This window comes from Tenrec ecaudatus, chromosome 4 (assembly GCF_050624435.1).
Source record: "Tenrec ecaudatus isolate mTenEca1 chromosome 4, mTenEca1.hap1, whole genome shotgun sequence".
Classification (NCBI taxonomy): Eukaryota; Metazoa; Chordata; class Mammalia; order Afrosoricida; family Tenrecidae; genus Tenrec; species Tenrec ecaudatus.
In genome coordinates, this window is record NC_134533.1 from 171,618,141 (window position 1) to 171,644,762 (window position 26,622).

The 26,622-nt window shown below is 48.2% G+C and overlaps 1 protein-coding gene across 6 annotated transcripts in view; it reads left to right on the forward strand.

Annotated features, from left to right (window-relative positions):
- The window catches only part of FNDC3B (fibronectin type III domain containing 3B), a 362,624-nt gene that overhangs the window by 261,729 nt on the left and 74,273 nt on the right, over positions 1-26,622 (forward strand). For all 6 annotated transcript variants that reach the window (XM_075547032.1, XM_075547035.1, XM_075547036.1 and 3 more), the window contains 5 exons: positions 675-733; positions 11,803-11,954; positions 14,269-14,328; positions 21,828-21,966; positions 25,430-25,483. In XM_075547032.1, the coding sequence (XP_075403147.1) occupies positions 675-733; positions 11,803-11,954; positions 14,269-14,328; positions 21,828-21,966; positions 25,430-25,483 (464 nt within the window). The remainder of the gene's footprint in view (positions 1-674; positions 734-11,802; positions 11,955-14,268; positions 14,329-21,827; positions 21,967-25,429; positions 25,484-26,622) is intronic.

A 26,622-nucleotide genomic window follows, 5' to 3' on the forward strand; every position in this document is an offset into this window, starting at 1 on the left:
ATTGTCTTATCTGAAGTCATTTTTTTAACTGTTTTGTTAGCACTTAACCCACAGGTAGTCAGTCTTCACCACACCTCCATTCTGTTCTTACCCTCTAGCTGGTAATTATTTATCTGTTCACTTACTTGTTGGTTTGTTTATTGTTGATTCTCTCTGCTGAAACAAGTCACAAGAGGGTTAAACTCCTCACCATCCAGAAATTGGCATAAAAAGGCACGGAGTGAGTGTTGGTTGAACAAATGGAGACCAGGATGGTCCTTTCAGAAGCTGTGTTTGCCTTTGTGTTTCTGGTTGACCCCCTTGTGCTCACCCTGAAGCTCCCTGAGGGCAGGCCCTGGATGTGCTCCTCTCTCCTCTGATGAGCCTCACACAATATGGAGAATGTGACAGGTGCCGGGTAAATAGCTCCCTGTGTTGAATTCGTAAACAGAGACCAAGTGTTGATCTGATTGACACTGTGTAGACCACAACGACCCCGTGGCAGGTGGACGCAACCACCTGTCAGGTGTCTGCTGAAGACATCCCGTCCTGATTTGCATCCTATGTATGACCTCAGCAGCCCGCACTAACAGACCCAATGGTGGCCCTCGCCCAAGGCTTCGGGGGGAGAAACATGGCAGCCTATCAAGTGGTGTTAACTGGTTTTCCTGTGCTTTTTCTCTTTTGCCATGCAGAGTATGAGTTGGAAGTAAAGAGGGTGCAAGACCTACTGTCAGGAATAGAGAAACCACAGGTACGTCTTCCGATTTCTCAGCACAAATGGCACTTCGGTATGTTCTGCTGGCTTCTCTTTGCCATGTGGCCGTAGGTATGCAGAAAGACTTCTTCCTGCTGCCGATTATTCATCGACTTGGGCGGTTCTTTGGTCGTTCATGGTGAATGAAATCAGAATGGAAGCAGCCTTCTGCTTGGTCCTAATTTGCGGTCGCGGTAGCTAGTCTTTGCAGCTTCCTGGGGTATGACTTTGTTTTTCCTTTTTCTCGGGTCTACAGAGCAGTTTTATTTTGGTAAGGTTCTTTTTTACCTGAGCGAACATAGTAAAAATAAGTTTTGAAAACCTCAGTACTCCCAGGCAATTTTTCGGGTAAAATGAAAAATAAAGCCAGGAACCTTTAAATATTAGCTGAGAAAAGTCAGTCTCGAATACTCGGTGCAGTAAGGGGGAAAATGGCCCGGAGCGGTGGCATGGTGAGGCTAAGCTGGATTTCACCACGTGCTTTGGGTTCCAAGTGAACATTTGACGGTGGCAATTCCGCCCTCTCACCCGCGGTCGCAGAGCGGGGTGGGAAACCTGGCGTCTGCTTGGGTTTCTAATCCTGAGGCTCTTTTCCGCGAGGCCTGGGAGCAGGGGGCTGAGTGCACCGTAACCCGTTAAGGACTGCGCAGTGTCTCCCTGATGAACACGAGGTCACTCTTAGTTGAGCGCAGACGATGACAACATGAGGTGAGATGGAGAAGAACTGGGCGCTTGTTGGTGCCGGGAAGTCCGTCCTGAATTTGGTGAGAGCCAGTTGCCATGGGCTGTTCTCCAGCAAGAAATTCCCGCCCTCGGCGCTGCGTTTTTGACAGGCTCGTTGGCAGAAGAAAGGCAGGGAAATGACAGCAATGGGCCTTGGAGAAGCGACAGGACAGGTGGCTGTCATTCTGGGTGAGAAGCACAGGACCGGGGAGCTAGCATTCGGGCAGGGGCCTCAGCTATGGCACGGAGAAGATAAGCCAAAAGACCAGTCTCACTGCCATCGAGTGGATGCCAGCTCACAGCGACCCCATAGGACAAGGCAGAAACTGCCCCCGTGGCCCCCGGACAGCAACTCTTCATTCGCGAGTAGAGGCCTCGTGGGAGCAGCTGGCTATTTCCAGCGCTGATCTTGGGATTCGCATCCCAGTGTAAAACCACCCTCCCACTCGGGCTCCTAGGGAACTTCATTCTCCTTCTAGAGCAGTGGTTCTCAACCTCCCTAAGTCCGCGACCCATGTTGTGGTGACCCCCCCAACCCTAAAATTATTTTCATTGCTACTTCATCATTGTTATTTTGCTACTGTTATGAATTGTAATGTAACTATCTGATATGCAGGATGTATTTTCATAGATACAAATAGAACATAATTAGAGCACAGTGATTAATCACAAAATAGTATGTAATTATAGTGAAATATTTATGTGTTTTCCGATGGTCTTAGGCGACCCCTGTGAAAGGGTCATTCAACCCCCCCCCAAGGGGTCGCGACCCACAGGTTGAGAACCGCTGTTCTAGCGAGAAAGGCGTATCAGGTCATGCCGTTGAGATCTAGATGCCCTATCCGGTCGTTGCTTCCTGTTGAATGTCTCCCCAGGTATCCACCCCCACCCAGTATGCTTGTCCACTCAGCACTTCCATGTGGACTCCCCCTGGTCCTCCCTGCCTCTCCCCCTGCTGTGGAGTCGTTCTGCTGCTTCTAGGTCTCTGCCACTTCCATGTGAGCACCCCTCCAGGACATTCATGCCCCGGGCCCTGCTGCATTGCCAGTGCCCTTCCAGCACACGTTGGTCTGTCTTCCGAGCCGAGCCTTCAGGGAGATGTAAACACAGTGGCCGCCCCAGATGTCCGGAGAGAAAGAACAGTGCCGTGATGGGAGACCGCGCGCGCACGTCGGGAGCTGTAGGCAGAGTGATAGCTTTGAGGGGATGGTAGAGGAGTGTCGTTAGGGATTCGGAAAGAGGCTTGAGGTCGGACTCAAAGATAAAGCTAGCACTATGAACGCAGCAGGAGGCAGAAATAGCACTAGGAAAACGGAAGGCATTATCAGAGAAGGTAGAGCCCCGGGTCTTCGATACAGGCATGAAGCTTCTCCTGGTGCGTGTTGCTCCTGCACACACACGCACACACACGAGATCGCATCTCTGCTTCCGAGACATTGTACAAACCCTGTGCTCAGATGCACGCGCTCTTTCCTTGATGTGGAGTTGACTGGGCCCTTAGCTCTTTGTAAGGTACTCCTTTTAGAGCAGGGCAGACAGACTGATGTGGGTTTGGTGAGGCTTTAAGGCGGGGTGGGGACTATCCAGCCTGAGGACTGGGTAAGGCCCGTGCAGTCATCCATACCAGCTACAACCTCACACGCTCGCCAAACCAGCGATACCAGCCGTCCCATTGGGCGGAGTTCGTTAAAAGTGAAACCAAATACAGAAGGCTAATTTTTAAGTGGCTAATTTTGTATGGCCCGAGATTAATGTTCTAGATATCGGCATGTCCCTTGGCAGGAAAAAGGCGGCTTACCCCAGCTCTAAGGCTGTCTGTTGTCTGAGAAGTTTTGCCTTCTCACACGACGCTTGGCTGTATGCATCTTGGCCCAGACCTGAAGACCTTCTCATCATGTAGGCTAGGCCCCTTTATTCTTGTATGGCATCTACTCGGAAGCCTTTTAATCGTTCAGCTTACCTATAGCCAGCAGAAGGAGTCCTGGTGGCCTAGTGGATTCCGCGTCAGCTTGCTGGCCACAAGATCAGCAGTTCAAACTTACCAGGTGCTCCTGACGAGAAAGATAACTTTCTGTTCCCTTACTAATTTACAGCCTCAGAAACCCAAAAGAGACACTTCTCAGCCTGCTGTGTCAACTCGATGGCAGTGGGATTTGGTGGTGGATGTGTTTTGCAGTCAGCAGCCCTGGTGCTGGGGTTAACTGAAAGGTTGCCAGTTTGCACCCACCGGCGTGGCTTCACCGGTCTGCAGGTAGCTCCAGGCAGCGGGTGGCAGTGTCGTCAGGGCAGAAGGTGTACCAGACCAGCAAAGCTCTTTTAGTGCCCGGCTCCCGCAGGCCACCTCCTCTTGCACACAACCACAAAGTTGTAACACACATGTGTGATGTTAAAGTTCCTGAGGCTAACGGTCCAGACGGAGCCCCACCAGGTTTGAATCAACGTGTCAGCAAGGCGGCGGACGGTTCACTTCCTTTTCCTCACTGAGCTTCCAGAGACTGCCCTCATTCCTTCCCCCGCGGCCCCTGTTCTCGGGTTCCAAGCCAGCAGAGTACAGTCTTCAGTTCTGTTTCCATGCCCGCAGCTCGACACCTCCTCTCTGACCCCGACCTGCTCGCTTCCGCTCCCCTTTCACTTCTAAGAACCCTTGTGGGCTCACTGGGGTCCCCCGAGCGGGCTGGGGTCTTCCATCCCACAATGCGTACCTTAAGTACATCTGCAAAGTCCCCTGTACCAGGTAAGGTGACATCGTCACAGGGTCCAGGGCCATGCTTTGGCTTCTTGCCCCTCTGATACAGCCTCCTCAATACACTCATTTTTTCAGACCAGTCTAGGTAGTTGTTTGACTGCTTTTAGGGTGGTTTTGTTTGTTTTCCCCTCTTTTGCCAGTCTCCTCTTCTTCCATCCCCTCTAAACCTCCCCTTATTTCTCTCCCTGTCCTTTCCCCTTCTCATCTTGTCCCTCCCCCATGGAATTTCCTGTTTATGATCGTGTCTTACTCATCTCTGCCCCCTAACGCATACTGAGCACTCTGCCTGGCACAGTCTTGCTGAATAAGCGCATGGCAGACTGAAGTGGCTGTAAGCAGGAGCTAGGCGGGGGGCAAAGGGGAGGGGGGGGTCAAAGGCTGGCCAGCACAGGCAGGTGGAATGCTGGGGTAGGCAGCCCTGATACTAGAATTGGAGGCAGCAGCAGCAGGACTAGGCAGCCTTATGTTTTACAACCTGGTCTTTCTGGGCGGGGCGCCCAGCCTGCCAGCTGTCACATCTGTGTGACCTGTTGCATAACCTCCTTGAACCCCAGTCCCCTCATGCCCGCAGCCGTGATGGTGGGGTGAGAGCACATTCTCCCTGAGAAGTAAATGATATACTTTGATAGACTACTTGGGAAGATGCTCGCCTCTCTCTTGGTAGTGTGCCTTTAAGGGAAAGCAAAAGCTCATATCAAGACTCTGCAATGGGAAGGACCAGCAAGCCACCTTCCAGGAGCAGAACCAGAAGCTGGGCACACGATTGGAAAAAGGATGGCTGCCTTCTTGTCCAATGCCCCCACCCCCCTCTCAAGGACATCTGGTAGCAAGGCAAATAAAATGCATACAATTTCCTTTGCAGTTCTATTGCAGTGCAAAAGCAGTTCTCCTGGATTCCAGTTACCTCCCTAGAGCTCCATTGTTCTTGTTGTTGTTGTTAGTGCCCCCCCCCCAGCTTAACTTAGAGCAACGCTGTGCACAACAGAATGAAACACTGTCCGTTGCTGTGCCAACCTCACAATCACTCGCTGTGAGAGCTCATTACTACAACCACTGGGCCCATCTTTCCATCGACGGTCTTCGTCTTTTTCTCGGACCCTCTCATAGTCCAAGCAGGATGCCCTTCTCTGAAGCAGTGGTCCCCAACCTGCCGGCGCTGCGACTCTTTAGTACAGTTCCTTATGCTGTGGTGACCCTCTCCCCCCACCACCATAAAACTGTTGCTACTTCATAACTGTCATTTTGCTACTGTTAGGAATCGGGCAGCCCCTGTGAAAGGGTCGTTTGACACCCTCCCACCCCGCACCCCCCTGAAGGGGGTCGCGACCAAGACTGGTCCCTCTGGATACCACGTCCAATGTATGTGAGACAAAATCGCCTTTTCAAGGAGCGTCCTGCATTCTGGCGGTACTTCTCCAAGACAGATGGTGGATTCTTCTGTCGGTTCATGGCACGCACAGTCTTCTTTGCCATGTCTGATGATCGTGATGAAGCTATCACGCACAGGCCCCACGTCTCTATCTTTTAGGACTTGGGACAGTCTGCTCACTATGGAGCGGCCCAGATACTGCAGAGACTCGCATACTTAGACCTTTAATGAAACCGGGGCAGCCAGGCTACCAGGCTACGGGTTTGTCCCGGGACTTCTCACGGGTAGGTGCTTAGGGAGGTTTGTCAGCGGAGCCACCTGTGGTGGTGCTAGAAGTGCTCTCACACCTACTTGGAGCATTTGTTTTCAGGATTGTTTCCATCATTCATGTTTAACTTGTGGAGACAACTGGAGAAGTGAGTAAATCCTAACAAGCAACTTCCTAAAAGACAAACAGTAATAAATCTGGGAACCAATTTGAAGCTGTGAGCATTGACAGAATTAATTGAAGCAATTGATTGTGGCATGCCCCCATTGGGTACCCTTTTCCTTGAGCAGTGAGCTCTGTGACCTTTTCCTTTCTGGTTTGTTTTTCTTTGTCCTACTGTTTCTCGTGGTGGTGCCATCCTGGGAAGCTGTGTTTTCTCTGGTCTGCTGGAATTCCTTAACGGACTCTAGCTGGATGAGAGACCTCCCACATAGTTCAGTCCAAAGGCCAGGCCAAATTTAGAAGCTCCTATTTTTGAGCATGAGAACAACAGTCTAGTAACTTTATAATCGAACTAGTTGACCTGTTCCAAATAACAAATACCATCTGCATATAAAACGCTATGAGAATAATGATAGGAGAATCTCACAGAGTAATATTAAACTCCTGTGATGGGGAGGAAGAATGAAGAATGAAGATTCTGCATCAGAAAGCAGCACCGTCATTGTCTTACCATGTTTCAGTACGCGCGCACATATAAGCTCTTAACTCAAAAGAATTTTTCAAGTTGGAATGTAGTCGAGACTTCCGGGAATGGCTGCTAATCAGTGGATAATCCTCTAGACCAGCGGTTCTCAACTTGGGGGGGTCGAAATACTTTCACGGGGTCGCCTGATTCATAACAGTAGCAAAGTTACAGTTAAGAAGTAACAATGAAAGTAATCTTACAGTTGGGGGGTGGGGTGGAGGGTCGCCCCAACATGAGGAACTGTATTAAAGGGTCACAGCCTTAGGAAGGTCGAGAACCGCTGCTCTAGACCATAGATTCCCATACTTGTTTGGCCTAACGCCCCCTTCTCGGGGAAAAACAAACCGACATTACTCGGCTCCATCCTGGCAAATGTTTGTACTGGAGTCTATCATCCAGGATAAAATATAGGTATCTGCCTGCTTTTGCAACACGCCCCCCCACCCCACCCCATCATTCCAGCAGCCCCAGGGACTGGCATCACCCACTTTGAGAATCACTGATCTAGATCTAGACTGGCTTTATGAGATCTTGAAGGTACTCAGACAGTTCAGTGTGAAGTAATGAATATGCAGCCTCCCAGGAGTATCTTACACAACAGGCCCATGTAAATCACTAATTCAGAAATCCTCAGGTTTATCATCCTTACAAAGACACTTCTAGTCTTGACAGATTAATCAGACATGAAAAAGTCCGTCCTTTGATGGCTTTCGATTTGGGGGGGGGTGGCGAGGTTGGGGGAGGGACAGCAGCCATGGTGCTGAGCTGATTGTGCCCCAGTTCAGTTCGTTGGTCCCAAGGGGTGAGATCGTCCCACTGAAGCTCACTCAGAAATAGGCTTCAACCCAGGCAGAGCCCCTGCAGTCCTGAGTCCCTCACTGTAGCGTCGAGTGCTGAGGACAAACTCACCTTTCCCTGGCACGCCTTCGGAAGGCGCTGCGGACAGACGTAGTTCCTGGAATCGGCCCAGAAAGGGGAGGGGCTTCCCAGTTCTCAGCAAAGAGAAAGCTCGGTTTCTCTCGGGAATCCATTGCTGCAGAAAGGAAACCTGAGACTGCAGAGTGTGAAAGGGAGCCCGGGTGGGTCATGGGTAACTACTGGGCTGCAATCCGGAAGGTCAGCCATTCAAAACCACCAGCGGCTCCGAGGGAGAAAACGGCCTTTCTACTCCCGTAGAGAGGGGTCGTCTCGAAAACTCCCAGGGGACTGTCTGCCCTGTCTTTACGGGGTCGCTACGAGCTGACATGCACTTGATGGCAGCACCTGTGAGTTTTGTCAGTAGGACACAGGGTAGGGATTTGGGCCCCTGGGCCCTGGTAGCAATCTCGGTGGCCTGTTGTTCTCAGAGTTTGTAGAGAGCGCTTGCTGTCTTCTGGTGAAGATGCCGAATGTTCTGAATGCGTTCCTGATAGACTAGCATATCAGAGATCTGCGTCTGTCCAGGTAGCTGTTTTTGATGACAGTCGAGCTCACATTTTGCTTTGGGAGTCCAGGGGGGGACAGTAAAAGCAATTTTAGTGGGTGCTTTTTGCATTCTAGTTCGGTTTGATAATTTAGGTTTAAGGGGCAAGGAGCAAAACAAATCCTAATAGCTGTTGAAAAAGGTGGGGTGTCAGGGGAGCCTGCATTTAGGGAGATGCGCTTGGGATCTAGACTCCTAGGGTTTGGGCTATTTGAGACGTGATGTAGCAGCACAGAATCAGGGTGACCACGTCTCCACCTTAATACCTAATCAGTTTTTTGTTTTTGTTGTTTTCAATTGCACGCAAATGGAATTTCTCATAGCAGAAGTTTGCCTTTCCAGTGAATGATCCAACAACATGACACCCCAGAATATGTGTGAAGGCATTGTGCAAAGACAGCGGTGTGCCCACGTCATGACACCTTACAATCTAGCCAGGGAAGCTGCACGCAGCTCAGCAGATCCTACTGAACGGCACAGGGAACTTAGTGCTGCTCATTCCCATCACTGTACCAGTAACGTGTGGCCTGAGCGCCGGGAAGTGACCAATGGAGTCCCGACCAGGGCGTATCAGACCACTTGTGGTCCCGCTCACGTCTCCCCTCACCATGGTTACGCTCCCTAAGAGCAGAAATTCTATTTTAATCACTATGTGTCCACAGCCGCTGTACAGGCCGAGCGGTGGTGATTATAGGTATGAACAAAGATGCATTTGAATAGAGTCTAACACAAGGGAAGTCAAAGCAAAGTCAGAGGAGTGTGGGAGGGCATGGCGCCCCAAAGGGGTGTTTACAGAGGGCTCACATCAGTGAGAGGAAGGTGACCAGGAGCAGCTAGCCTGGGGCCATATTAAGAAGTGTGGGGTTTGACTCAGGAACATGGGTGCTTTAGATTTTAAAAGAAGGGTGTAATGCTATTTTTCCTCTCCCCTACCTCCCTCACCTACCTCTCACTGTGTTGCCTGATTCAGAGACTCAGACTGTCGTCCTCTCTCTTAAGTTTTATTTTCCATTCAGTAAGCAGTTGATTTACAGCCTCTCCTTGCCGTTGAGCACGCCTGGGCCCTGTCCTGTGTGAGTCTTACAGTCTGTTGCTATAATGTCCTGCACGGTGACCGCAATTCCAACCAGGTGTGTGTCACAGAGAGGGTAAGGCCCATGCAGTGCTTCTGTGGAGTCTAGCTCATCGTTACAGAGGCTAGGCTGCTTGGAGGTTGTATGGCAGAAAGGCCTGGCTGGGGTCTTAAAGGATGAATTGGCTGAAGAGGGTGCAGTATAGCACTGACGAAGCACAAAACATTCCTCTAGTTCTTGAATACCCCCCTCTACCATGACCCCAGTTCTACCTTACAAATTTGGCTAGACCAGAGCATGTCCATTGGTACAGATAAGAACTCTCAACACACAGAATCCAGGACAGATAAACCCCTCAGACACAACAATGGGAGTAGCAATAACATGAGGGTAGAGGGAAGGTGGGGCAAGAGAGTGAGAACTGATCTCAGTGATCGACATCTAAGCCCCTGATGAACAACAGGAATGTGGGTGAAGGGAGACAACGGATGGTGTAAGATAGGAAAATAATTTAGAGCAGGGGTTCTCAACCTTCCTAATGCCACGACCCTTTAAGACAGTTCCTTATGTTGTGGTGACCCCCAACCATAAAATTATATTTGTTGCTTCTTCATAACTATAATTTTGCTACTGTTATGAATCAGGCAACCCCTGTAAAAGGCACGTTCGAGGGGGTCGGGACCCATACCTTGAAAACCGCGGGTTTATAGTTTATCAAGGGCTCACGAGGGTGGAAGAGGAGGGGAGGGAGGGAGGAAAAAAGAGGAGCTGATACCAGGGACTCAGGCAGAAAGAAAATGTTTTGAAAGTGTTACCCATTACGCCGCTCACTGCAAGGTCAACGATTCGAAAACACCAGCCGCTCCTCCGGAGAAAGCTGGGACTTCCGGCTGCCGTGTGGAGTGACCATCTTGGAAGCCCACGGGGGCAGTTCCTCCCAGGCTTGCTCTGAGCCAGCATCCACTCCATGGGAGCAAGTTTGCTCTCGGTTTGGTGGGTTCCGTGTGCTTTAAAGAATTGGACCCGCTTTTAGGTTGGCTTTCTCCAGAAACAGGCCTTGAAACTAAGGTTTGCGTTTACCCTGGGGGTGTCCTAGAAAGCAGCGGCATCTGTAAAGTGGGTCTTGAAACAGGAAATGAAGCCATTGCTCGGTCTGTGACCAGCCTGGCACTGCCGTGGCCAGCTAGGCCTTCATCCGCCCGGAGAGTAGGGAGCAGGGATACTAAACAGCCCTCTTGGCACCAGGAATTTGCATCCAGGGCTTGCGGCAGTGCCAGAAGGACCTCAAAATCAATGCACATGTGACTTTGAACTAAGTTCAGAAACCTTACACTGTCGGTCATCATGTGGGGACCTCACATCCGGTTCCATGACCCCATATGGAATCGCAGCTCACAGCTGAAGAAGCTTTGGTGTTAGAGAGCCTTCCCTGAGGATGGGACTGCGTAACGGTATGCAGACTTCCTCACCAGCCCCTGCCTTGGAGGGTTACGTGCCTGTCTGTCCCAAGCACAGGTCAAGGGAATTCTTGTCTTATTATTTGCTTGTGATTGCATCTGAGTTTTGCGTTGCGTTAGAGGTAGTATGGTATACCCCGATTTTCTCTGTGGCGCTTGGATTTTACGTAAGCTCCACATTCGTGTCTGTTTCTGCTAAGCCGAGGAAATCTGGAGAGGATTTTCACTTTTACAGAGAGGAGAGATGCACAGGTGCTCAGTGTTTGTTTGGCAGACAGTGGTTGGAGAGAGGGGCGGCGTCCACCTGGCTACAAGAGTGGCCTGCGAGCTCCCCTCCCTCCGTCCCTCAGCATCCAGCCCCCTGTAGCTTTGAACGCTGTCTGCGATCCTATATATTCCCTGTTATTGGGGGGTTTATGTGTTACTTGGTATGCTTTGGTGGGTTATTTGGGGGGCCTGTCCACAGTTGGCATTTTCCCCATCTAAATGAACGGAGATTGCTTCGTGGCATGATGCCTTGTCAGCTGATGAAGGATTTCAATGGAACGGTCGGCTACCACATGGCGAAGGAAACATTTATGGTCAATGTTCATACATGGCAATCCTGGGTTTTCAAACTCCAGTTTTTAGTTTTTTTTTTTTTTTTTTTAAGACTCAGACCCCTTTGTTCGAATGAAGTCCTGACCAAGAAACAAAACCAAAAACTCAAGCAGCGCTTGGGGGGTGGAACATCCCTGTGCGGCCCATAAATGCCTGTCCCACACGTCAGCCTGGCGCTGGGTTCCACAGTTCCCCATGGAGCTGTGCTGGGCACCTGCAGGACTCCAGGAGCGTGGCGTGACGGTGCTGAGCAATACTTACAGACCAAGCAAGCAGCACCAAATGCAACGCCTTCCTCATCTACAGTGGTTATCTTGGAGATCCCTGCATCATGCAGTAATTTTCCTCCCTTACTATGATTACTGCTTTTAAGCCCCAGCATGACGGACAGCCCACTTTCTGGAGGACTGAGTGGGCATTGCATTAGACTTGGATGCCAGTTTGCAGTATCCTGGCAGACGTTACAGGAGCTGTATTTTGGGTCTCAGGGTTTTGACAAGAGAGCACCATGTAGAATATCGTTTGTTTTGAGTGAAATGGTTGGCCTTGGATTAAGTGTGCATCAGTTCTGTGCCACCACAGAGAAGTCCCAAAAATACCATTGGAGGAAGCAGCATCTGGTCCAGGTGAGATGAATTTGAACACATTTGACTCCCCTCCCTCTTTTTTTTCATCCTCAGGTGTCCAATATTCAGGCAAGAGCGGTTGTGCTGTCCTGGGCTCCCCCAGTGGGGCTTTCCTGTGGACCCCACAGCAGTCTCTCCTTCCCCTACAGCTATGAGGTAGCCTTATCAGACAAAGGGCGAGATGGAAAGTACAAGATCATTTACAGGTAACCTATGGTTGGTTCCATGTGTTTTTCTGAGCTGCTGAGCTTTGATGTTGGGCTAGGAAAATTTTTAAAAAACAGGAAAATGTTAATAGCTTTATGATTTTTTTCCTTTAATTAGCTCATTTGAAGAACTAACAGTCATAATAATTACATAATGCTGTTAATTTCAATGTAATGATTAAGTAGATATCAGTATTGTGCACGAGGCAGAATTGTCCCTACAGCAACTGACAATAACAACTTTGTAGCGCTGTTTGGTTTTGGTGAAATAAAGCCCTAGGTTCTGTTAACTTGTCATATCTCACTGGTAAAAAAATTCATTCCTATTCATGCCTATGAAGGTAAAATGTGACTACTTTTTTTTTAAGTCTCTGATGTGTCAGTCTTTTCAATTCACCTTCTTACTTTCTAAGTAGTTTCCCATCGTGCAACTTCAAAAGGTTTACTTCAAAAGCTTTGTGCCCAGGCTTTCTTAGATGGTCAAAAACTGTACTGCACAGAACACAGAATCAGCCTCTAAACTGCCCCTTCCGTTTAGTGAACTCCGAGCTACTCACTCTTCAAATGACTTCTGTTCATTTTCTAAACGGGGTCCAAAAATGTTCTTCAGGGTCAGGTCCTTTCCCCCCCCCCCTCCATTGTTGGGCATATCTCAGGTTTGCCCGGGGGGGGGGGGGAATCAGGAAGTGAGTTTTGTTGTAACTCCTTGTTTGACCTTCCTGTGAGTGGCCCCAGGGAAGACGGGCCCGGCCCAGGGCGACGTGGTCACATAAACCCACTGCCCTCCCTGCCATTGCTGTCCTCTGGCGTCGTGGCTGCGTCAGTGGGCAGCCCCGTGACCTGCGTCGCTGGTTCTCTTGCTCCAGCTCTGTGCTGTCTTCCTGCCAAAAGGAGAGGATGAAGGAAGCCCATTCGATGTGCTGTCCTCTCGCAGCCTTTACCGTCCGTGGTCTCCTCCCTCGGCCTCTGCAGGGGGCTCCTGTGAGCCCCATCAGACTGTGAATAAATCCCAAACTTCTTATTTTGGCATATGACCACTTGGTTCTATTTTGAAAAATCTGAGTTAGTAGAAACCTTAAGGAAATACAGAGCTACATCCTCCCCGCACACCAAGAAACAAATCGGTAGATTCTGTTAGTACAACAGGTGCGTTGGTGGAAGGAGCTAGGGTCCCATGTGATAAGAGGGACCAGTCAGGTCAAGCAAGGGAAGTCTGTGAGTGAGTTGAACCTTCCAGGGACAGCTGATAATCGGCTAAAATGGGTTTGGAATATCGCCTCGAATTGCCAAGTATTTGGATTTTTTTTTTCTTTTTCAAGAGACACTAAAATTCTGAATGATGATGTAAAGGGTCCTGGTAATAAACTGTGTCAGCAGATGAAACATATTTACAAGCTACAGTGCAGCTCAAAGAACAGAGCTGCAGGCGAAGTGTGGGCAGTGAGCCCCTAGTTTGTACCTATTTTTATTACAACTTTTTATTTGGAAATAATTTCAAACTCATGAAAAGATGAAAAAAAGAGAGAGAGAGAGAGAAAGATCCAGGGATCCCTGTATCGGTTTCATTCAGACCTTTCTATCTAGAAACATTCTGCCCTATTGGCTTGAGCTTCTGACTGCCTCCCTCCTTCCTCTTCCTGTATCTTATGTCCCACGAGCTGTGGAAGTAACGGTCCCTCACTACCAAATAGTGAGTGTGCATACCAAATAGTGAGTGTGCATTCTCTAGAACAGCCCACAGCCCACAACCTCCTCCCCGCGCTCACACTTTTTAAAAATTTTAATGGAATATTTTTATCTATATTTGTTGTTTCCTTGTGATTGATTAGGTAGAAGTTCAGTTACATCTTCTAAATAATTTCATTGTAAGTACCCTGGTGTGCCAGGGAATTAGGTTGAGATTTCACCAGGAGAGTCTGGCGGTCGAAATCCCTGCCCAGGTAAGTGAGCGAGAGTTCTCGAATGACGGCTGGTGGCTGGCATGCTGCTTTCCTTTGACTTCCGGTTTGAGCAAATGCTCCCAGGGAAGGAGAACCCGTTAAATTGCTTATGCTCTGACATTTTATGAGTAGGTTCACCATGCCATTGTCTACGACTCGGACTGACATCATGCAAAGGAATCTGTTTTTGTTTGTTTTGTTTAGTCCGAAAAATACAGTAAGAACAAATAAGAAAGTTTATTTCTGGCTTACAGTCGAATAGAGACCTGATAGTTCCTGACTCATTCCTGGGTCTTGGCTCTGAGACCCAAATCCAGAAACCCTTCTCCTTTTGAAGTACCTTGAACTAATGGTTGACTTCTCTCTGTCTGCAGTGGAGAAGAATTAGAATGCAGCCTGAGAGATCTGAGGCCAGCGACTGATTATCATGTGAGGTAAGCTCAGCCTATCAGAACGGAATTGTGTTCGAGAAGCCAGACCCGCTGACATGAGTCCTATGAGCCTTGCTAAAGGTCTTGGTTAGTGGCACTTGTCTCATTAAAAGTTACAGTGTGGCTCTTAGGCCACTCATAGTGTCTTCACGGTAGGCCATAGTGACTAGGGGCGTAGAACTGGAGGTGATACTTGAGTGGGCTTTTTAATGATCTTGAGCTGTTTTAATTTCATGTGGTATTCTAGGACTTGGACTGCGTGAGTTAATATTTAATATTGCATACATACACGTGCTTTTAAAAGAAACGCTTTTTGGCAAGGATTTTTTTTGTTTCATCTTAGAGATCATTTACTGTGTATACTGCAGTATAAGCCAGGTTTTTTTCCGCACTTTTTTTTTATGCTGAAAAAGCTCTCCAATTTTTTTGTGGTAAAACTAGGTGCCTCGACTTAGACTGGAGTATATATTATATAAAAACTATTCAGTCAGAATAACACCTATGGGCTTAAATGCCAATGAGTTTTTAAAATAAAGCAAGTGATGGAAAGCACATAATTTCTGACATAAATTTAATCCAATTTGGCCAAACAGTGAACTCGTGTGGTATAATACATAATCCAGAACCTTTACGGAGATGCCTTTGGAAGGCACAGAGCTAGTTTACCTGTGGAGGCAATCCAGCCTACCTTAGACATGTGAGGAGGAAACTATAATAAAAATTTTAACAGTGCCTGATCGGTACATCCATTCAGTTGCAAATGGGCAGGCTTTTGGATACAGCTCATAACCGTTTCTTAAATTGTTTTTGTTTTATTTCATGTTTCAGTTTATCAGAAGATACAGTTTTATCTTTTGGAGTACACAGTTCTTGTGCCTTTCTTTGTGTGTCCATCAAGACTGTGTGATAAGGTTGGCAGCCCCATGCACCTGCCCTTCCTTACACCTTTCGAAGATTGATTCTCACCGACCATTCCCTGTGACGGGCTGGAGGCAGGATGGCGCAGTAGGAAGAGCACACCCTACTGAGAGGGTGCCCGGAACCCTTGCTCCAGCCACAGTTTTCTCAGTTAGGAATGCAGGGAAGCCAGGCCGTGCTCGGGCTGTATTACTCCAAGCACTGTGCTTCAAGCGGTATTGAAAGCACTAACTATGTAAGAGCAAGGTGGTGTTTTATAGTCAGCCATAAAGTGCACATCAACTTAGTTACTGGATTATTTAGCTAATCACCCTTTTGCAGTCTCTTCCTTTTTCCATCAAAACTTTTGAATTTGACTCCATTAGCTTCAACCCAAACATTGAACTTTTCACACAACCTCTACCAGCCATCTGTGAAGCTTAGGGGATCATAAAAAGGGTCTAACCGTTCTTCACAATTGTCGACTTAACAGCCAACCAAAAGAAATACACACATGTAGTTCGGAACCACGTTAATATTAACTGTTGTCCTTTTCCCTCCATAATGTTTCGAAAAATTCTGGGTGTTGCTTTACCAAAGGTTTGGTTTTTTTCCAGTTTATTTTCCGCCCATCCACATGCTTGCGATACCATTTTTAAGACATTGAGATGTCATAAAAGCCTGCTCTTTATGTTCCTACTAGTATTTAGTTGACTCTTACCCATTATTTTTAGTTTTTTTGCCTTCTTATACCCCTCTTCCAAAAGGTAAATTTTAAGGTAACTTGCTCAACAATACTTTTTGCTCTCAGATTGTGTGAGCTCCCTGGATTTCCAGGCAAGTGGATCCCACTTAGGCAGTAGGGGGGTTTGCACCCAGGATTTCTCCTAAACTATTTAAGACCACAGGTAGCATGTATGGAACCTAAAATGTATAGGTGGCACCACACGCGTAAAGCCCAAGGAGGCAGCCGGGATTGATTTAGTCTGGCTTCCCCTTGGAGATGGTCTATTTTAGTATTTTTTAAAGTTTTGTCCATCCTGTAATCCGCGTAAAAGTACCTGCAGGTGAAACTTTAGCTGTCTTGCTCTTTTCTTAGTCCGCAGTCTGCATTAGACACCTCATTCTATCCTTATACATCACTTCATGTTAGATCTTCCCATCCTGCTTCATTCTCTGTGCTCGAAGGTCACGCTTCCATCTCGGTTGCATTGAGCTCCCTGTGCACTGGGTGGCTTTGAACAGGCAGGATGATGGATGCATAATGGACATCCCTGGGAACTGGGGATTGTTGTTGTTACGAGGTTCCCCTTGAGTCAGTTCCGAACCTTTGTACAGCACAACGGAACACGGCCGCGTCCTGAGCCATCTTCACAATTGTTCCTGTGCTGAAGCCCATTATTGCAGTCACGGTGTATGTCTTTCTTGTTGTCTACCTCCTTTCCCCTGCCCCTCCACTCTCCCCACCATGATGTCCTTCTCCAGGGACTGGTCTTTCCTGACTACATGTCCAAAGTATGTAAGACAAAATCTTCCCATCTTTGTGCCAGTAAGGAGCACTCTGGTCCAACTTCTTTTGATGCGGATTGGTTTGTCCTTTGAGCAGTCCTTGGTACTTTCAATATTCTTCTCCAGCACCACCATTCAAACACAGAGATTCTACTTTGGTCTTCCTTATTCAGTGTCCAACCTTCACAATGAAAAATGCCCTGGCTTGAATAAAGCACACCTTCGTCCTGAAAGGTAACATCTTTGTTTTTCAAAACTCTAAAGAAGTCTTATGCAGCAGATTTGCCTAATGTGATGTGTCTTTGGATCTCTTGACTGCTGCTTCCAGGAGCACTGATTGTGGATCCAAGCAAGACAGAATCTTGACCACTTCAGTGTTTTCTCCAGTGATCGTGATGTTACCTATTGGTCCAGTTGTGAGGATTTTGGTCTTTACATGAGTTGTAGTCCATACCGAAGTCTATGATCCTTGATCTTCATCAGCTTGTGCTTCAAGTCTTCCTCACTGTCAGCAAGCAAGGTTGGGTCACTTGCATATCACAAATTGTCGATATGCCTTCCTCCAATCTCGATGCCATCTTCTTCATCTAATCCAGCTTCTGTCTTTGCTCAGCATACAGATTGAACATGTATGGGCAGAAGATTCAACCCTGATGCACACCTTTCCTGACTTTAAGCCAGCAGTATTCCCTTGTTTTGTTAGTATATAACTGCCTCTTGATCCAGGTACAAGTCCTACGTCCACGTGACCTAATCAGCTGCTTGTCGTCAGTGACTTCAAATTCTCACTTGGTTATCAGGATTGCTTTTACACACACACACACACACACACACACACACACACACACACAAAATCACCCCCACCTCCACATACCATCCTGCCTGGCGGTCAGGAGCGTCTGAGTTGTGGGTGAGCAGTGTCACTGCAGAGGCGGGGTAGGGAATGATGGAGAGTCTGGTGAACAGCGGCACAGCCTCTGCCCCATTTAAAGGGGAAAGGGCCCTGGGCTCTATCTAGTCATTATAATGTACGCCTGTGGGCTCACTGTTCCTGCGACGCCACCGTGTTCACTCTTTGATGAGGTCTGAGTTTGGACCAGGCATTTCTAATGGCGTGATCAATAGGCCTGAATCACTTACGAAATCAACCGGTCAGGCATGAGATGAGCTATGGCCTTGGGTTCAGGATTAAATGGCCCTCTGGCAGCTGTGTCTGCATGGCACATAGCAGGTCCAGGGGACAGGTAGGGTGAAAGGGGACAATAAAGGATAAAAGGAAGGTAATTCAAGTAGAAGGCCCCTCCTGTAGTAAATGGACACGTCATTGCTCTTGTTCAGGCTGTTCTAGTTTCACGGCTCCCAGTGAACAGCCCTTCTTCCTTGGCACCACTGAGAGATTTCTGGGTCTCTTCAGTGGTTGCCACCCTCCACGTACATACTGTACCCCTGTGGGCAGCGAGGGAGACAGTGACGGGGCAGCGGTGGAGCACAGTGCACCTGTGCATGCTAACGTTCCAGAGCTTCCAGTTTGAGAGAAGCCAAGTTTCTTTTTCAGTTACCCATCTCCAGGCTGCCTTCCATCTTGGGGGGTTTGTGGGTCGTTACTGTTTTTAGCATCATTTCATGTCAACATTTTTGTTACTTTCAAAAGTGGACGGGTAATTTTGGTGAGCTTCCAAGTATTCATCGCCCATCTTCTTTTCGACCTCACCGTTGTTATTTTGAAGACCTGACCTCATCTCACCTGCAAATATTTCAGAAAGTCTCTGTAAAACCCAAGGCTCCTCCATCGTCTCTTAATCCTAACTGCAACCTCATCAGTACACATTCATCCAAAAATATCTTGTGGCTGTTAGGTGCCATTGAGTCAGCTTTGACTCAGAATGACCGAAACAGAACAAAACAGCCCAAACGTACACCATCCTCACAATTGTTCCGACGCTTGAGCCCATTCTGTAGACAAGGTGCCATTCCAGCTCCTCGGGAGGCCGCCTTCTTGCTCACTGCCCCTCTACTGTACCAAACACGAGGTCCCTCTCCAAGGACTGGCCTCCTGAGAGCATTTTCAAAGTACATGAGGAGCATGTTCATTGGCTGAACTGCTTCCAAAATGGATCCCTTAATCTTTTGGCCGCCCATGGTACTTTCAATGTTCTTCACCCCAAAAAATATAAAAATAAAGAATTAGCATTTTGAAAACCCAGAGGTGGTTCTCAGTTCCTCTTTGTTCTGTAAATGAAAGATCTTTGCTCAATTGATCTGTTGTCACTGGAACTCAAACATGATCTGCATATTATAATTTCTCTCTCTCTCTCTCTCTCTCTCTCTCTCTCTCTCTCTCTCTCTCTCTCTCTCGTTTCCTTCCTTCCATTTTTAAGATTCCCCTCCATCTCTTTCTTAACCCATTTACAACTTGGCTGAACATCTTGGCCCTATAGCATTTCCCTCCTCTGTCCCCTGGGCTACAGGAGGCTTCATCAGATACAAGGGCCATTTTGCCGGCAGGAGTGTGTTTTCATAGGTTACGGTAGCGTGGTCCTTCCGTGCCGGGCCTTTTTCCTCTCTGTGATGAACTTTGCCTCTATCCTCCCATTCATGTTTAAAACATACTTAGGACATACAAGCACACATCAGCATCTCTTTGGGCCACATTCGTCCCGTGACCCACCCACCCACCAGCTGGCAAATCCCGCTGGGTCAGAGTCCAGGCTGGAGGCGGCCTGCTCATGACTGGGATGTTCAAAGGTTCACTTCACAGAACCTTTGCCCAGTGAGCCCTTCTGTACACCTGGAAACGATCTTGCTGGATCTGCCATTGGAGCTGGGTATGACTGCGTGCCTACATCGGTGGTGGCAGTGTTTTGGGTGCTGTGGTGGCGGCTCTGGCTTTGGCAGCCTCAAGTTGAACAGCGAAACAGGGCGGCATCTTCATCACCGTCAGTAGTGTGGTCGCTTCTGTGCCGGTCCATCTGCTGGAGCGCGTTGCTCTTACTGGCCTGCAGACAGGATGCCCTGTTTAGCCTCAGTGCATCGAAAGGGAGGCCTCCCTTCAGGCTGGAGACCGCCATAAGTAACCATAAGCTCTGTTCCTTTGGCTCTGGTGCCCAAGGGTCCTTCCGCAAGGCTGCTGAGTCAAGCATACTACTTGTGCATTTCACTTTGGGGAATAGAAAGTAAGCATTTTACTAGCTTCCGGAAAATTTTCTGTGCTGGACGGTTCATCTTGATTGAAGAGAAAGGATTTCTAAATCCAACACGTATCCTTAGCTCAATGGTTCTTAACCTTTCTAATGCCATGACCCTTTAATACAGTTCCTCATGTTGTTGCGACACCCCCAGCCATAAAATTATTTTAATAGCTACTTCATGACTGTAATTTTGCTACTGTTAGGAATCAGAAGACCCATGTGAAGGGGTCCTTCGACCCCCAAAGGGGTCGTGACCCACAGGTTAAGAACCGCTGCCTTAGCTGATGTTTTCACCGATTGGAATTGAGAGGATTTGTAGAGAAATATAATTGCAGGATAAGCAAGGCCAATAGACAGTAGAATATAGTGATTATAGTTTCAGATTAAATTACATACTCCGAGACAAATAGGGTTGATTTGACTTCTAGCTATGTGACTTTTGGAAATTGACTTTACCTCTCTGACTCTTAGTTTCATTCTGTCAGAAATGGGGTCATAAGAGTTTCCAGCCTCATAAGAATTAAGAATTGGCTATAAGAATTAAGAATTAAGAGTTAGCTATATATGTTTGGCCAGGTTGCCTAAAGAAGCAAATCTAGGTACAGCCAATATATGTGTAAGAAGGAACTTTATATTAAGAAGTAATTAGATATAAAGAAAGTATCCCAGCCCAGACCAATTGAGCTCCAGAAGTCCGATACTAGTCCATAAGTCCCTCCTCAGACTCATACCGCCACAGCCATATGCAAGATACAGAACATCCCAGGCCGGTGTGTGCAGAATCCTGTGGAGCCGTAGTCAGCAGAAAACATCACTGGGCTCTAGCAGGCCTCAAGGTCAGCAAGCAGGAAGGTCAAGGCAGAGAGAGAGAGTCCTGCCTCCAGAGAACTATCTATCTCAGTGGCACCTCCAAGAGAAGTCATCAGGTTGCAGCATGATTGACAGGCTAAGCTCCACCCATGTCTTCTTACACCACCAGCTCTGTGACTAGCTTAATCTTTCCATCGCAGAGCAAAGATACTCTGTTGCCTATTTTAAAGCATATATTTCCAAATCATCTTTTAAAGGACCAATAGAAAAGAGGTGGAAGAGTAGAAAGGAAACTGATAAAAATCAACAATCCTATGTTACGGTGCTTGGAAAGGGTGTGGTATTATGGTAGCACTTCATACGCTTTTAACAGCTTTTTCTGCAGAAGTCAGGCACATGTGTGTACTATGGAGCCAGGCATTCTGATGCGCAGACCTCACACCTGTAATCTGGACGTCATGTGCAATAGTGAACCGTTCACGTAGATAAACTTCTTGTTGCTTTAATGGGAAACGTGGTTGGCAGAAGCACACTTGCGTGCATCCATATTTCTGTGTAAATTCATGCAGTGTAATAAACAGTTGAAAGATGCGCTCCGCTCTGTGTGCGTGTGTAGTATTGCTCCAGTGTGTAGACTCTCGTTACTGCTTCATATCCCTCTTCATCTAACTCTTAACTCTAGACCTTGAGCCTTTCTTTTCCCCCCAGACAAAGCCAAACCAAGAGCAGCTCAGTTTGTAATTTAATTAGCCCAACGTACTCATTCTAGATTTCAGAATGTGTATTTGGAGACCATTCTGAGGATTAAGGTGCATTTTCTTTTGTTTCTTTCAAAACCACTTTATTGGGAGCTATTACAGACATGGTACCGTTCCTTCGTTCATTCACATCAAGCAGTGTTGTGCAGTTGCTACCACACTGAGTTTCAAAGCATTCTCTTCCCCCTTGAGCCCCGTGACATCAGCTCCCCTTTAACCCGGTAGCACGCCACACCCGGAGTTCTCCTGGCGTACAGAAAGCCCGGAGGCAAAGCGGCACTGGAAATCACGCTCTTCTGTGTCGAGTCCCTGCCACTGAACGAGCTGGTTTTCTTTTCAGGGTCTACGCCATGTACAACTCTGTAAGGGGATCCTGCTCCGAGGCAGTTAGCTTCACCACGCACAGCTGTGCGCCCGACTGTCCGTTTCCGCCGAAGCTGACCTACAGGAGCAAAAGTTCCCTAACCTTGCAGTGGAAGGTGAGTGGCTCACGTGTGTGTGAAGAACAGCCTGCAGGTACTGTCATGCTGGTCTCTAGCTGCTTGGAACATTTTTATCGCCTGTCCTTCTACACAGTCACTACATCAAACAAATCATTATGGTACCAAATGTCACTTTTCTGGTCAAATTGGGCCACAGGGTGGGAGGAGAGAACTTCAAGATCCAACTCTCACCCTCTTAGTGGGACTGTTTGGTAAATGCTCCCAGCTAGCAGCGCTCGATATGTGGTAGAAATACCGAAAGTGCTCATGTTTCACCATTGCCTAATAGTTCAGTTCGGCCAGCATTTGAGGGCTTCAGAAACAAGTTCTATAAAGAACGATTTCGATAGCAGAAGCGGTGTGGCCCCGTGGGCTGCAGTAACTGGCGAGCCGCAACCTTTAAACCTGCCTAGCGTGTTGAGTGTTCTGATTGGGCTTCAGGAGTGTTCAATAACTAGGCCTTTGCTAAGTCAGGGTTACCAAGTATCTAAAAAAGAAAAAACCAAGTTCAATGATAGTCTCCATTGGCTAACTGCTGCCCCTGAGATGGCCCATGGAGCCTCTCTTCCATTGTATCATCCATGTACGGGTGTACATCTTGTGTGCAAGAAAGTAGCAGCTGTATGTCGTTCATCCTATAGAAATTACATCTCCGGATACAAAATTTGAAATAGAGTGTACAATGTAACATGTCAAATGGCATACACGTGAGGATAGAAAAGCTTCGCTAGGGGAAGGAAAACCATGGCTAGGGAGATCCATCCTGAAGAAGAATTTTGGCGTTTTAGTTTGTCAACAAGAGTGTCAGATGGAGGCAGGGAGCTGATAAAGGAAGTGGCGAAGAGTGGTTAGCAGCCGAGCCCAGACTCAGCCCTTCGGTGGGCAGCTGCATTGTCGTAGCAGAAGGCCAACTTTGAGTGTGGGAGGCAGACCCAGTGGAAACTGCCGTGAAAACGCAACTGTCTTATGTTCGTTTCTGGCTTCCAGGGTTAATACAGGTCAGTGATTCCCCCACATTTTCAGAGTCACCCAACCGGTTAATTAGTTTGTTCTCTGGTGCACATGCACTCATTCAAAAACACGTCCCCTGTGCACACAGAAATAGACCCTTCTTTAAGGAAATAGCGAGAAATCCGTTCGGTACAGAAAAAGATTAAACCATCTTCTTGGGGTGGTGGGCAGGACTCCGGGAATCACTGCTGCACACTCTTGCTTGAAAACCTCCTGGGTGAATTCGGGTCTCTTGAGAACATCGCACGTTTTCTCCATGTGCGGATAAATCAGAAGCACACGCTGGGTGCATGTAGTCATGAGGAAAACTTCCAGGTGCAGTTTCAGTTTTAACCTGGATGTCATTCGAGCAATTTCTCTGAGCGCAGTGCTCCAGGTGTGGCTAGCAGGACAGGGAAGCCATTCTCTGCCCGTCACCTGCCCTTGCGTCCACGGAGACAGTGAGAGAGCTAAAGGTCTTTGTTCCAACACCTCCTTCGGCATCTCCCCCTCAAGGAGCTGAGGGTTTAATTGGCGGGGCAGAGACGGACCCTCATGGTGCCGTGGTGAAGACGCCTGGCTGACAACCGAGGGTCTGTGGCTTACAGCACTAGGGCTCTGCTGGCGGAAGATGAACCGGTCTGCTTCCCTGGAGGCAACAGCTGTGGACACCTAACGGGGCAGTCCCAGGCCATCCTGTAGGGTCACTGGCTCAGAGTGGACTCAGGACAGCAGGTTGCCTCTAGAACCTTACCTTTGAGGAAACTCCTGATCCTGGTGGACTCTCTCAGCCATACTAAGTACAACTCTCGTGTTAGAAATGAGTTCTTGCCGAGCGCTTCGATTCTGTCGGTTTCCCTGTCCCCTGAAGCCAGCCCACAGTAGCCTATCATTACAGCTCCGGAGAATGTGGAGTATTTCCCAGGGAGCAGGGAGGCACTTGGATGCAGAGCTCAAACGACTCAAATGGGAAATGGGAGAAAGAAGGGAGAAGGTAGAAAAGAACTTATTAACATTTAACCAGCCCCTAATGTTATATTATTAACAATAATAGCAACAGTTCCTGTTTGTTAAATGATATATGGTCAGCGAAATAGAGTTGGTTATGTTTTATTTATTGATATTATTAAAATATGTACCATATATTTACCAAACTAAATGTATTCTATCTATATTGAGAGAAAGACGACTTCAATGTATAACCTCCCAGTTATTTATGACACATCCTTTCCCGAAATAAGAAATCAGACAGTGGTAAGATTACAGGGCTTTCTACTCCCATTAAGAGTTAAAGTCTCAGAAACCCACAGGGGCAGTTCTACCATGTCCTACAGGGCAGAAGAATTGACTTGCGATGGCAGGGCATTAACTGGTCAAGTCAGTATCAAGCATCAGACCACACAGGAAGAACTGTTGTGCTGCCGTGTTGTTGTGCTGCCTCTGCTGGGCCAACGCTCTGGGCTATCGGTCGATCTCCTGTGCTTTCATTGGGGAGAGCCAGAGCTAGTTTTGGCCTGGGAGACCCCCTCCTGCTCCTCTTTCTCTGGCCTCCCCAGCCTCTAAACCTCTCTCATCTACCCCCGTGCCAACACAAGCCCACTGTGATGCACCCCACCCTGGCAGACCTGCTCCCACAAAGATTCCGTCCTCCACAGCTCTCTCCTTCTGTTCCATCATTTAAAACCCATTTCCTCTGAGAAGCCGACCCCAGCCTGCTATGATAAAACTACATGATGTCAACACATGAGGGGCTGATATTCCCTGGTTCATCCCCTGAGGAGCCTATTTTCCTCAAACACCACCAGCACCACCACCACCAGCAGGGCGGCTCTTAGAGGGCCCCTGTTGGCAAAGCGGTGACACGTGGGGCCGCCAGCCTCAAGATCAGTAGTTTGAAACCCTCTGTGGGAGAAAGATGTGGCTTTCTACTCCCGTAACGAGCTCCCGTCTCAGAAACCCACAGGGACAGTGGCTGTGAGCCGAAATCAACTCGGTGGCAGTGTGTTTGTAGGGCAGCTCTCAGTGCCACCACAAATGGCTTTCTCAGTTTAGTCACTTAAAAACAACCGAAAAAACAAACGTGCAAAATGGTATATAGAAAACTGCTTAATTTTGACTGGGAACCTCCTTGGGTCTGCTTCACCTCATCAGACCCCCAGCAGTGCCTGGGGGTGCAACCACTGTGGCTCTCTCCCCCAACCACCCCCTCACCTCTGGAATTTCAATGCCTCTTCACACCGATAGCCCAGAGGGCCCCATGAAGCAGTGATGGGGAAGGCATGTGCGGCTGTCTGTGGGAATTGATTTCTCGCCCTGCAGTCGAGCTGTGTCGGGAGGTTTGTGATAATGCTTGATGAAGGAAATCCAGGTCCGTCCCCATAAGGGGGGGACACAGAACTGCTGGGACCTTGTATATGTCAAATGTTGTTTATGGATGCTTTTTTCTAATCTCATTTTATGATTATTTTAGGCACCAGTTGACAATGGTTCAAAAATCACCAACTACCTTTTAGAATGGGATGAGGTAAGCATCTTTTTAGCCATTCACCCAAAAATATCATTTCAAGAGTAAATAATGGTATTTATTGCTGCGAAAAGTCCACTTTATAGGTGTGTAAGGTGTGCTAGAGAACAGATCCAAGGACTGTATGTGGAGAAAGCAATGGGGAGCCAGTGGCTATTGGCTGGGTAAGATGAAGGGAAACTGACGTCGGGTCATGAATTGTACACTAAAATATATTTATGTCCTTGGCTTGCTTGCAAGAAATGCTACCGAAAGAGAAGAAAGTATCTTACATGTGTCGGGATCCATCAGGGTCTAACCAGCCATTCCGTTTCTACGTTTAAATTTTTAAAAAATCAGCTGCTTTGTCACCTGATCACTTCCCCGGGGCCATTTTGCATTGCGTGTTCTGCTAAGATAAGCAGTGTGGTGGCTTGGGAAGCATAAATTGCTTCCTCGGGGGCTGTCCTGGGTGTGCCCCGGTGCTGCACATCCAAGAGTGGAGCAGTGTGTGTAGGTCTCAGTCTCCCCGCTGTGGGATCGGCCTGTTGATTGACCACGCAGCTGCCACCTTAGCCATTTCCACGGCAGAGGGTTGGCTGCTGTCCAGCTGGAGTGGCCTCATGCTCAAGGCCACGTGGCAGGGTGGTGACTCCGTGCATTTCCGCCCTGTCAGTGCCCCCGGAGTCGCTTCCAGGAAAGGCTGATGCAGGAGCCTGCCCTTGTGGGGTGGGGGTGCGGTTCCTGGCTGTGTCCTCTCTGTGCTTAGGCACAGGGCATGAAAATAGGAAATGAAGACTTGGGGGTAGGCGTGGGGGCGAAATGTAAGTGAAGTAATCCCGTAGACTTTAAATTTAGGAGGTCAGAGAAGGTTAGGAAGGAAGGCATAGGAACCAATTACTTGTCGGGCGGGGAAAGGATTTCAGCCCAATGCGAAGTGAGAGTGGGATTCGATCTGCCGAAGCGCGCTTTGCCTTCTGGGTGGTGCCTGCACAGCTTGACTTGCAAGTGACCCACGACCACGGTCTCTTGTTCTTGGGAGCCCTTTTTGTGGATAGAGGGATAGAAGGGAGAAATCTCAGCCTTGGCCAGAACATTTTATACGTTAAGTGAATTTCATCTCAAGGTGGTCTGATTGGACAGTGAAACCACCTCTTGGG